Consider the following 13,016-nt stretch of genomic DNA (forward strand, 5'->3'; position numbering starts at 1 on the left):
GTTGTTCCCTTCTCTGTGTCTATGTGTTTACATTGTTCAACTCCCACTTATGAGTGAAAACATGTGATGTTTGGTTTTCTGTTCTTGTGCTAGTTTGCTGAGAATCATGGTTTCCAGCTTCATCCTTGTCCCTGTAAAGGACATGAACTCATCCTTTTTAATGGCTGCATAGTATTCCATGGTGTACATGTGCAACTTTTTTTTTTCCCAAGGATGAAATTTCCACATTTATTTTTCTTTCATGTGCATAGAAAATGGCAGTGAAGCATCCTGTGAACGAGGTGAGGAATGGGCATGGCGCTGCAGTACCAGCCTGGACGTTGTGCTTCCAAAGTACACTATGCATGGTGGAGACAAAGGACGTCACAGTTTGATTTTAATTGCTCACAGTTCCTTGGGCTTCCCATTTCTTTTTGAAGTTGTCAGTTTCTTCAACTCTCTTTTCAAGTGACACACTGCATTACAAATGATGGCACTTAACCAATGTGGCATTTCCATATTTACACCAACAAAAGAAATTTACAAGACATAATAGCATACAATCTTGACATTTAGTAATAGCAATAAAACATGGGCATCCATTTTTTTTTCTGTACAAACTATCAGAACATAATTTATTCACATTAAAAAAATCATCTTTAATTGGATTTGACCTACACGTCCCCCATTTCATTTCACCCATTTCTCAAACCTCTCATCACGTCACCCATACCTTCACCAGACTACAGAATCTACAAGTAATTACATCTAACAACTAAATAGAGCTTAGAAAGTCCTCTCCCAAACGTTTCCTCATTTCCCTAATTCCTCAAAAAAGAAAAAAATGCACTTCACTCATTCCTTCCACTTCACTTTCACATTTCAATCATCAAATCATCAGCAAGATGGACTTCACCTAAATCCAAACAAGGTTAGAAAGAAAAAGTTCCTCTGTCAGGCATCTTGATGCTACACCTATGAGTCTGGGGACCCTGGGTACTGTTCTGCTCTGTAAGAAGGTTGTTTAGTGGAATAAAAGTCTACATAATTTGTGGTTGATTTCAGTCCATACTGTGTTGAGTAATCAGCAGAAGCTGGAAAGTGAACTCGGTCATCAAAATAAGGGTCTTCATAGCTATGAGGAGACTGCAAATGAAATCTGTATGCATCAAAGTTCTTTCTGTTGGAGTCATCTTGACTATAATACAGGTGTTGATGCTGTAGCCGTCTATTTTGTTCTCTTGCTGGTGAGGAATAGGAACTGATGTAAATTGGTGAAGGTTTGCTGGAGCCAGGGTACAGGCCTTTATGTGTGGCATCCCGTTGGCTATTGTAATACTGCATAGGTGGCTGGGTCCTATCATATTCAGAGCGAGGGTCTCTCTGATTCCTAACAATGCTGGTGAGGAAGAGGTGCTGCCGACTGACTGAATGATGGGTGACATCTGTTGGTTGGTGGTAGATAAGGAAGGATGTTATTTGAATCGGTCTTGCTCCAATGTCGACACAGGTGTAATAAAATGGTTCTGATTCCACCCATCCTTTTTATAAATGCTCCGGAGGTCCCAATATTGCCATAATGTATTCAAGACCTGGGCTGCTGCCTTCACCACTTTCAGAGATGATCTGTGGCCTCTGCCTTTGGTTATGTTCACCAGCTTCTCGATGCCTCCCAAGTCGGCCAGGGCTTTGGCGTTCTCCATGTTTTTGCTGGTGACCTCGTGTAGAGCACAGCAGATGGCTGCCATGGTCTCATCAGACAAGACACTGGGACCATTGCCACCAGGAAACTGGTTGACCAGGTCTCGCATGGCGTATTTGCCTATGAGCTCCTTGTTGCAAACATCTAGTGCCATATTCCTCAGTGCAGTTGCCACGGAAGAAACAACCCTATTGTTGTCCATTCTCAGAAGTTCCACAGGATGGGGAGCCCCTTTTCTTTTCGGTCAGCTGCCCAGATGTATACTGCAAACTTCCAGTTGCCTGCAGAGAGGTTCTGGAGAGATCCGGCAGAGCCTTCCAAGGTGGCTGAGTTGGAACTTTCTGCTAGAAGAGTCAGATATGGTTTAACCACCGATGGGTGCCACAGCATCTCAACCCCTTTGGGGGACTTTGACAGTCCTGGGATAGGACCAACTCCATCCCATTGATCTTCTTGCGGAGTCCTCTTTTTCTTTTTCTTCTTCTTCCCCCAGCAGCTTGGCTCAGAGTCTTTGCTGGGAGACTCTTTTCCCAGTAAGTCATCCAATTCGTTCAGTCCCAGTAACCGGGCCTGGGGCACCTCCAGCTCCAGTCGATAGGACAGGTTCTTCAGGGTGCACACACAGTTCTCCACCGTCTTGCTGTCGTAATCGGATATGTTCACACATGTGTGGATCACGTACAACAGCAAGTCCACCAGCCCCTCGCAGGACCACATTTGCTTCCGAGCTTCTTCCCCGGCAGAGCTGAGGTTCCTCAGGCAACCTGTCATGTTACGCAGAACTAGTGAAATCTGAAATTTAATTTTATGATGATCATCAAAAGAAGAGTTCTTCCATTCAGAATGCGGAACGATCACAGTGTTTGTTAAGGTTGAGAGAGCATCTCGAATGATTATTTTTACAGCATCACATGAGGATAAATTACAAAGAACTCCTGTAACAAGCTCCCTTACTTCTGCATCAATAGATTTTCTCAACAGTTGCAACAAGGCAGGTATCCCACCAACATTCTTCATTGCTATTTCATTTTCATCTGTAGACTTGCCAAAAACGAGGTTTCAAAGAGCACCACAGCATTCTTTTGAACTTCCAACAATCTGTAGTCCAAGAGGTCAACCAGATGCTTCTTGACTCCCCCTAACCTACACACCTCCATCTTCACTTTGTTGTCGCCAAAGCACAGGTGCTGCAGGTAGGCCGCTGCATTTGCCTGAACAGATGGGAACTGGTGCTGAAGCATGTGAATGACCTCAGGCAACTCAGGATCACGCCAGGCAAACTCCCTAGGGTCCTTCTGAATGCTGTCTATTGATGGGGATCTTGTGGTGCCATCATCAGCCGGCACTGTGTGCTGAAGCCTGTTGTACTTGTACTCTTGCACTCGATATTGTATAGGCCTGTAGGGCTCCGTGTAGGTAGCTGTTGTGTTCAGAGCATAATTATTTCTTTGGTATGTAAGGGTACTTTGTTGGCTGGACGTCCTTTGTAGATTTCCAATACCTACTGAGCTTGTGCGATACAATGCCCTCTGCGATCCTTGGAGCTCCACAGTTCCGTGGTTTGGGCTGCGGTACACGGGGCTGTAATAGGTCCTCCCCACATATGTAGGAGTAATGTGCAAGTCGGGAGACACAGCGGAACGAAGGTCTTGCCCAAACTGACTGTGCTGACTAGCATAGGAACTCTGTAAGCCTGTCAGGCTGTCTGGCCTGGGTGGAACCATCCTCTCATAAATGTCATACTGCTGCTGTCCAAATTGCTCCATGTCATGAACAGTCCTTTGCAGTAAAGGTCCCAGATGCTGTGGTATGGCGGTCATCCCTGAGCGTTTGGGGGACGATGACCCCACCTGGCCTTGGGATGGGGAAGCTAGTCGAGTCTGTGCATCCTTCAGGGCCAGTGGGGACCCCACTCTGGTGGTGGTTTGGTACTGAGGGTTTGGTCCGTTGGGATTGGAGGTCTGCCTGGAGGTGACTGACCCAATCTGCCATATAGCTGAACCAGTGTTTGTCCTTCAGCTCTTGAATTCCTCACCACATGGTTGTTAGTAGATCCTATAAATGAATGCTGCTGTCTGTTGTCTGCCTTGCTCACATTCTGGCTGTTTTGGAAACTCCCTGCTTCCTGGTATCCACTGTCCGAGTAAGAATTCATTTGTGTTGAACTTCTTGAGTTACCCAATGATCCCTCACTTTCATGGAGAGATGTCTGTTCTGGTAAATAGAGGGTTCCTTGTTCTGGCTCTGTCCTGATAAGATAGTTGTTGGGATGGACAGCGTCAGAAGCTCTAGATTTGCTTATACCAGTATTTGGCACATCTGTTGATCTCCAAGGAAATGACTTCTTAGTTGAGCTGCTCCTTCAAGGACGCTAGAATAGTGGTGGCTGTGGTCTCGGATTCCATGCCTGGGCCAGTAGAGGCAGCTTCCTAGCGGGTCTTTGGTTGCCCCTCCTCCACCAATGAGGCCTGCTCAGGAGCTGGCATTCCTCTTTCCAGCTTAGGCAGCGGCCCTCCTCGCTCCAAGAATCACGGACATTGGCGCCAAGGGGTCGCCGCTGCGGCACCCGAAAAAATTAAAAAAGTGCCGCGGCCGTGCGACTGCCCGCCCCTCCCCCGGAGCGGCTATCCCACCACCCATGGCGGCGGCGGTGGCCAACTTGCCCCTCTACCCTTTGCCCATGGTGCGTCGAAGCCCTGGAGCCCCATCTACTGCCTAGAGGCCGCCGCCCGCCCGCCCGGCCCCATGTGCAACTTTTTTTAATCCACTCTATCATTGATGAGCATTTGGGTTGGTTCCAATTCTTTGCTATTGTGAAGAGTGCTGCAACAAACATATATGTACATGTGTCTTTAGAGTAGAATGATTTGTAATCCTTTGGGTATATTCTCAGTAATGGGATTGCTAGGTCAAATGATGTTTCTGGTTCTAGATCCTTGAGGAATCGCCACACTGTCTTCCACTATGGTTGAACTAATTTACACTCACTCCAACAGTGTAAAAGTGTTCCTGTTTCTCCACATCCTCTGCAGCATCTGTTGTCTTGATTTTTTAATGATCGCCATTCTAACTGGTGTGAGATGGTATCTCATTGTGGTTTTTATTTGCATTTCTTTTTTTTTTTTTTTGAGACGGAGTTTCACTCATTACCCAGGCTGGAGTGCAATGGCGCGATCTCGGTTCACCGCAACCTCTGCCTCCTGGGTTCAGGCAATTCTCCTGCCTCAGCCTCCTGAGTAGCTGGGATTACAGGCACACGCCATCATGCCCAGCTAATTTTTTTGTATTTTTAGTAGAGACGGGGTTTCACCAGGTTGACCAAGATGGTCTCGATCTTTTGACCTAGTGATCCACCCGCCTCGGCCTCCCAAAGTGCTGGGATTACAGGCTTGAGCCACCGCACCCTACCTGCATTTCTTTAATGATCAGTGATGATGAGTTTTTTTCATGTGTTTGTTGTCTGCATAAATGTCTTCTTTCGAGAAGTGTCTGTCCATATCCTATGCCAATTTTTTGATGGCGTTGGTTTTTTTTCTTGTAAATTTTTAAAAGTTATTTATAGATTCTGGATATTAGTTCTTTTTCATATGGATAGGTTGCAAAAATTATCTCCCATTCTGTAGGTTGTCTGTTCACTCTGATGCTGGTTTCTTTTGCTGTGCATAAGCTCTTTAGTTTAATTAGATCCCATTTGTCATTTTTGGCCTTTGTTGCCATTGCTTTTGGTGTTTTAGTCATGAAGTCTTTGCCTATGCCTATGTCCTGAATGGTATTGCCTAGGTTTTCTTCTTGGGTTTATTTAGTTTTAGGTCTTACATTTAAGTCTTTAATCCATCTTGAGTTAATTTTTTTTTAAGGTGTAAGGAAGTTGTCCAGTTTCAGTTTTCTGTATATGTCTGGCCAGTTTTCCCAGCACTGTTTATTGAATAGGGAATCCTTTTTCCATTGCTTGTTTTTGTCAGATTTGTCAAAGATCTCATGGTTATAGATGTGTGGTACTATTTCGGAGGCCTCCGTTCTGTTCCATTGGTCTGTATGTCTGTTTTGGTACCAGTATCGTGCTGTCTTGCTTACCATACCCTCGTAGTATAGTTTGAAGTCAGGTAGTGTGATGCCTCCAGCTTTGTCCTTTTTGCTTAGGATCGTCTTGCCTATGCGGGCTCTTTTTTGGTTCCATATGAAATTGAAAGTAGTTTTTTTCTAATTCTGTGAAGAAAGTTACTGGTAGCTTGATGGGGATAGCACTGAATCTATACATTACTTTCGGCAGTATGCCATTTTACGACGTTGATACTTCCCGTCCATGAGCAGGATTGTTTTTCCATCTGTTTGTGTCCTCTCTTATTTCCTTGAACAGTGGTTTGTAGTTCTCCTTGAAGAGGTCCTTACATCCATTGTAAGTTGTATTCCTAGGTTTGATTCTCTTTGTAGCGGTTATGAATGGGAGTTCACTCATGTCAGAGAGACAAACGCTCTGGTTGTCTATTATTGGTATATAGGAATGTAAAGCATTCAACTTTAGAGGCCAGAAAAAGGACAATACCAAGGAGAGCAGAAGGAAGGAAATAATAAAAATAAAAGCAGAAAATAGTGAACAAGAAACCGACATACAGTCTGCAAAATCAACAAAGCCGAAAGTTGGTTTTGGCGAAATTAATCAAATGAATAAACTGCTGGCATTATTGATCAAGAAAAGAGAAAAAGAGAGAAAAAACAGAAGTCAGTACAGATTCTATAAGAATTAAAAAGATACTATGAAGATATTATGAACAAACTTATGAGAATAAGTTTGAAATTTAGATAAAATAAGAATGCCCCGATCTCGTCTGATCTCAGAAGGTAAGCAGGGTTGGGCCTGGTTAGTACTTGGATGGGAGACCGCCTGGGAATACCGGGTGCTGCAGGCTTTAAAAAAAGTACAGAAATGGACACAGGATGAATAGACAATCTTAATAGTTCTACTAAAATATCTACTAAAGAAATTGAATTTGTAATTAAAAACCTTTCCACAGATTAAACTCCCAGGTGGTTTTACTGGTGAATTTTTTGTAAACATTTAAGAAAGAAATAATGCCAATATTACAGAATCGTTCTAGAGAATACAAAAGTTGGATACTTTACATTCCTATACACCAACAATAGACAAATCATTTTATAAGCTTTCAATAACACTGATATCAAAACCTGACAAGAACACTAGAAGAAAATTACAAGGGGAACAAATCCACGAACTCAGTATAAAATATTAGTAAGTAAAATCTAGAGGCATTTCAAAAGGATAATACATCATGACCAAGTTGAATTTGTTCCAGAATGTGAGTTGGTTTAACATATAAAAATCAATCATTGAAATTCACTGCATTAATGAAGGGGAAAAACCATATTAAGTTCACATTATTCCAGCAAAGTTTTGGAATAATTGACCCATATAAGATATGTGCAAAATATCTCCTAAGGAAGGAAAGAGCCACATTGAAAATAAATATAACATTTTATGGATTTTTTAATTCTTGTGGTATAAAAATGGTTGTTACATCCTCGTTTATGTGTTAGGTAAGTGTGGTATAAGAGTGTCCTACAATTATTTTAAACAAAGTTAAGCTTATTTTCCTTTTTATTCCAGAGAAAATTTATTTTGGCTAGTTTTATGGTTAATGATGTTCATTTGCGTTAGTCTAAGTATTGCTGTCCCATTTAAAGATAAGCTTCTCTGATGTAAGCTTTCGGAGGGCAAAGATCTTGGTTTTGTTCATTGTTTATAGCCCAAGCACCCAATGTCTGCTATACAGTAGGTGCCCCCCAAAATTTAAACTGTGCTGAATGACGAATGAATGAATACAAGTCAGAAAGATTAAGTCTTACGTACGCAAGCTGATGTTATTTTGGCATTTCTCTCCTCCTCACCCTCCGTATCATCTCCTTTCTCTTTACCCCCATACCGTTTTCTTAGTTCATACTGTTGTCACTTCTTACTTTCAACAGCCACCCTCACCTTTTAGCCCTTCTTTTAATCTGTTCCCTACATTGTAGCTTTGTCTCCTTTCTAAAGTGCGAATCATATCATGTCCTTCCCCTACTCATTTTTAGGGATGACCTTAGAGGTCAGGCTCTCCTGGGCTACATTGTCGAACCTCTTTTCAGCCTCAATTCTCATTCATTTTCCTCAAGCCTTGCCCTACCATTCATGAGCTATTTGACATTTCCTAATCTTGAACCTCCTTTCTCCTCTCCCTCCCCTTCCTTTTACTCCCATTTTACCTGATTAATTCCATATCGTCTGTCAAGACCTAATTAAAGCATTTTCGAATTCCCATTCATGCAGCCTGGGTTAGGTGTCCCTCTCGCGTGATTGATTTCTTAGTATCCTGTATATACCTCTACTCTAGTACCTGTTGCACTATTTTATAATTCTCCATTTTCTAGATTGTCTCATTGCAAGCTCCTTGAGGATGGGGAATTGTGTCTGGTTTACCTTTGTGTCTACTGTGTGTCTCTGACATGGAACTTGACCTACAGCATCAGCGTCATCATCATAAGTGACTTTTATGGAAAGCTTGCTATGGGCAAGCACTGTTCTAAACACCTTGCAAGTAATGATTCATCTTAATCCTCATGACAGCCTTAGAAGGCAGGTTCTCCGATTATCTCTACTTTACCAATGAGAAATGAAGAGCTTAAAAGAAACCTATCTAAGGTCACCCAGCAAAGAGGGAATATAGCCAGAATTTAAATTTAGCAGAGTCCATGCTCTAAGTACTTCATAATAATGCTCAAAGAGCATTTTCTGAATGGATGAATTGAAGACTTGAATTCAAGTCTCCTGGCCTCAAGTCCAGTGATGCTCTGCCATCTCACATACATAACTCCCTTTCCACCTCAGTCTCTCCAAGCACACCTTCTTTGTTAGATGGTAGAAATTGTTCATTGTATTTTCCTTTATTTCTTTTATTTGCCAGCTCCAAATATGGGATATTCATGTATATATAGAAGTTATACTCATAGTTGGTCTGTTCTTGTATATTATTTCAAGTGGGCCTACTCATAGAAACACTTTTTGTAGAGTTGGGGCACCTACTGAAGAAGAAGAAAGTGAAAGTGAAGAAAGTGAAGACAGTGGTGAGGAGGAAGAAGATGCAGAGGAGGAAGAGGAAAATGAATCTCACAAACAGTCAACCAGTGAAGAATACGTTGCTGTTGGAAATTTTACTGCTCAGCAAGTTGGAGATCTTACATTTAAGGTAGGTAGAATAAGACTGATACCTAACCTAGAGATTAATGTCCACACCTGACAGAATAAGGAAACTCTGTCTGTATACCTGTGTTACAGATTCTTGAAGTTAACAATCTGTTTAAATAAGTAATAATTATGATTTACAAGCAGTAGTAATATGAGATTATGTTACTACACTTATCTCTTCTAAAGATTTTTGAAACTAGCTTTAATGTTGAGAATTCCTAACTTAGGGGCAAAATTTAATAATTTGTTATTGAATGTCATATGTATAAATTCATTCAAGTGAGTTAGACAATGTCCATAGGTGGAGGTAGAAGGGAGTACTTCCTGCGGTTTTGTAGCAATCTTTCCTGTTAACTTGATATGAAAGGGGCTTGCATCCATGCTTGCTTGGACTGGGCGTAAATAAGTGGCAGGTGGGATGGAACAATACAGGTGTGATTTTTAAAGGAATTTGAGCTTGTGTTTTCTGCTAGAGAAACGAGCCAAAGGAATTTAAGTGAATATATAAATTTTGGTTCTTATATTAAACTTCAAAGTTTAGTAACTGATTAATAATAAAATACACAAGAATATTATGCAACTAATTCTATGGTTTGATTTATAGATTTTTTTTCAAATTCTCCTGGAAAATGGCATCAACATTAGACAATAATGTATATTTTAGGAAAGCGTTTGCTTTCTTAGTGTCCTCAGTAGTGGAAATGCTTTTGTCTTCAAAGATGAATTTTATTTTTATAAATAAGTGAGTGTTATTCAAAACATATCTGGTGAATTAAGTGGGTAATTGTATTCACTAAATACTGTTTTTGGTTAAAAATAGGGTTTAAGTTTAATGGAATTGATTTTTTTGGTGGGGGGAGGTTATATGCTGCTTCTGAAAGACACTTTTCTAGAGAGATTAAAACATTCACGCTGGGCATGGTGGCTCACACCTGTAGTCCCAGCACTTTGGGAGGCCAAGGCGGGCAAATCATGAGGTCAGGAGATTGAGACCAGCCAAGTACTTATGAAGTACCTGGCTAACACAGTGAAATCCTTTCTGTACTGAAAATACAGAAAATTAGCTGGACATGGTGGCACGTGCCTGTAGTCCCAGCTATTTGGGAGGCTGAGGCAGGAGAATCTCTTGAACCCAGGAGGTGGAGGTTGCAGTGAGCTGAGACTCTGTCTCAAAAAAAAATTCGAAAATATTTTACACAGTAATCAAATATTTGGAATAAGTATGAGACCTTAAAAATGATTGTGAAAAATGGTTCCTATTTACTTAAATGGTTCAAGTGTATGTTAGGTAACCAGAAGGAATGATTCATTAAAGTATGTCACATTTATGGTTTAGGTGAGTTAGGCAGAATACGTAAGGGTTGGGTAATAGGGAAGCTTTTGATAAAACTTAGGAAAAATATTAGATTGAGAAAAGATTTTGCCTTTTTTTCAGCACATATTTTGAATCATTGGTAATGATATATACTCATGATTTTTAATTTTTATTTAAAATTTTTTACTTTGTTTTGCTTTAAGAAAGGGGAAATTCTCTTTATAATTGAAAAAAAACCTGACGGTTGGTGGATAGCTAAGGATGCCAAAGGAAATGAGGGTCTCGTTCCCAGAACCTACCTGGAGGTTAGTCTTCGTTTTTGCTCTCCTTTTCTAAGCCTTTTTTTTTTACTTTTAATAAAACATTTCGCTGTGTTCTTTTGACAATTTGAGTAGTGAATGACTTGAGATATAGAATTTGCTTTAATTTTGGAGGGACAGCACCAGGGAAACACACTGTATATTAATGGCCCTGGGGACCTGGGAAGTGCTCTTATGCATGTGAGCCCTAGAAAGTGATCTCACAGTAAGCATGTTTTGTGGATTAATGCTGATCAGAACAAATAATAGATGTCTGTTGCGTATTGTAAAACATAACCACAGTTAACTTTGTGTTAACTTCCACAAATATGTGATCCCCTTACTAAAACGTGAACATACTATACATGCTTGTTTGTAGCCTGCATTTTCTTATTTCATAAAATAACGTCATTTTCCGTGCCAAGATATGTAAATTTCTGTCTGGATCAGCACTGTCCAGTAGAAGTATGATGCAAACCACACATGTAATCTAAATTTTTCAGTAGCTGCATTAAGATATCTTTTTGCTGACATCACTCCTGACACCAAGCACGTGGATTTTCTCTGACACCAGATATGTGTTTCTACATCAGTTCTCCTACACCAACCAGTGTCAGCAATTCAATATGATTCTGACACTAATGCCTGGAGCTAGCACAGACCCCCATAGGTTAAAGGCTCAGTCCCACAAGGCTGCTGCCCCCTTCTGTTGCCAGTCACAAGTCCCAAGAGCCACCCATTCTTCTTACTGACTGGCTATACAGTCATGAGTTCCCACACCCTCACCTCAGGGGTTCAGTAATTTACTAGAATGACTCATAGAACTCAGGAAAACACTTTCCTTGCATTTACCAGTTTATTATAAAGGATATAACTCAGGAATAGCCATAGACTGAAGTATTGATGGCGGGTGGCTGGCATGCCCTCTCTGGGCCTGCCACCCTCCCAGGACCTTGCTGTGTTCACCATACTGGAAGCTCCTGGAACCCTATCACTTAGGGGTTTTTATGGAGATTTTATTAGTTGTATTAACTAAATCATTAGCCATTGGTGATTAACTTAGTCTCCAGCTCCTCTCCCCTCTACTGAGGTTGGAGGGTGGGGCTGAAAGTTCTAACCTGTAATTCCCCAGGTTGGTTTTTCTGGCAACTGTCCCCTTCCTGAAGCTGTCTTGGGCCCACCTAGAGTTACCACATTAGCATAAACTCAGGAGTAGTTGAAAGGGACTCCTGATGAATAAGAAAACATACTCCTACCATTCAGGAAATTCAAAGGGTTTCAGGAGCTCTGTCCTAGGAACCAGTGAGAACAAATATATTTTTTTCATTACATATATTTTTACAAAGTAAAAAGAAACAGGAAGAATTATTTTTAATAATATATTTTATATTATCCAGTATTTTGACATATAATCAATATTTTAAATTATTGAGCTGTTTTGCTTTTTAACATTAAGTTCAAAATCCAGTGTTTGTTTTACATTTATAGCACTTCCCAATTTGGACTAATTTCAAGAGCTCACTAGCTACATGTGCCAAGGGGCTGTAGTATTACAGAGGGCAGATCTAGATCATCTTTTTCAACAGTAGCAAGTCTTCTAATCTCATTTAGATGGCCATTTAAGTTGTTTCAACCTATAGTCACTATCAATTATATTGCAAAGAACATGGGATTAGCATCCTCTGTCAGTTATAAAAAGTTCCCCCCCAAAAAAGTAGCTTAAATAAGGTAGAAGCACATTTCTCTTAAGCACAAAAGTGTGGAGAAAGACAATCAAGAATTGGTTAAGATCCTATCTAATATTTAACTGTGTTTCTGATATGAGGCTGCTCTTCTTAGAGTTACCTATTTAGTTTTAAGTCAGCTGCTGGATCTTTTAAGGATTCCAAGCAGCAAAAGGGGAAAGCAGTCAAAACACATAAGCTGCTTCCTTTTTAAGAAGGTTTCTTGGAAGTTACACAAAAAACTTTCAGTTATTGCTCATTGACCAGCACTTTGTTCTCTGGCAACACTTAGCTGCAAGGAAGTCTTGGAAAATGTAGCCTTTTAACTGGATCATTGCCAAAATCAGGGATTTTGTTTGGAGGAGGTAGGGAATAGGTGGTAGCCAACTAGCAACTTGTATTGTCATCAAGTCTGCATGCATCTTTGCACACTTGCCTGATTATCCCCTTAGATAAATTCCAGATGATCATCACTGGTTCAAAGGGTTTACACCTTCATATTTTGATTTATTTTTCCAATTTGCCTTTTAGAAAAATTATGCTGATTTGTACTCTCACCTCTAACAATTAGAGAGCACTGTTTCCTCAGACATTTGCCTATGATGGCTGTTATCAATCTTTAAAATTTTTGCCCATGTGACCAGCAAAAAGGTGTCATTAGTGGTTTTATGTGCAGTTATTTTACTCCTAATGAGGTTGAGCATCATCTCATATGCTTTATGACCATTTGTATATCTTCTTTGCAAATGACCCTTTTGGT

At 40.7% G+C, this 13,016-nt stretch overlaps 1 protein-coding gene and 2 pseudogenes across 8 annotated transcripts in view; 1 reads left to right on the forward strand and 2 right to left on the reverse strand.

Moving 5' to 3' along the window:
• NPHP1 (nephrocystin 1) overlaps positions 1–13,016 on the forward strand; it is an 89,809-nt gene that overhangs the window by 22,076 nt on the left and 54,717 nt on the right. For all 7 annotated transcript variants that reach the window (XR_008476216.2, XR_008476217.2, XM_035271899.3 and 4 more), the window contains exons 5-6: positions 8,742–8,919; positions 10,437–10,538. Coding sequence is in view for 5 of the 7 variants with exons in the window: in XM_035271899.3 (XP_035127790.2) it covers positions 8,742–8,919; positions 10,437–10,538 (280 nt within the window). In the remaining 2 variants the exon portion in view is untranslated. The remainder of the gene's footprint in view (positions 1–8,741; positions 8,920–10,436; positions 10,539–13,016) is intronic.
• On the reverse strand, positions 913–3,611 carry LOC103787831 (plakophilin-4 pseudogene; annotated as a pseudogene).
• LOC118147239 (plakophilin-4 pseudogene) lies at positions 2,207–4,167 on the reverse strand (annotated as a pseudogene). Its single transcript, XR_004733429.2, has one exon. The product of XR_004733429.2 is annotated as a plakophilin-4 pseudogene (transcript).

This window comes from Callithrix jacchus, chromosome 14 (assembly GCF_049354715.1).
Source record: "Callithrix jacchus isolate 240 chromosome 14, calJac240_pri, whole genome shotgun sequence".
Taxonomy (NCBI): domain Eukaryota; kingdom Metazoa; phylum Chordata; class Mammalia; order Primates; family Cebidae; genus Callithrix; species Callithrix jacchus.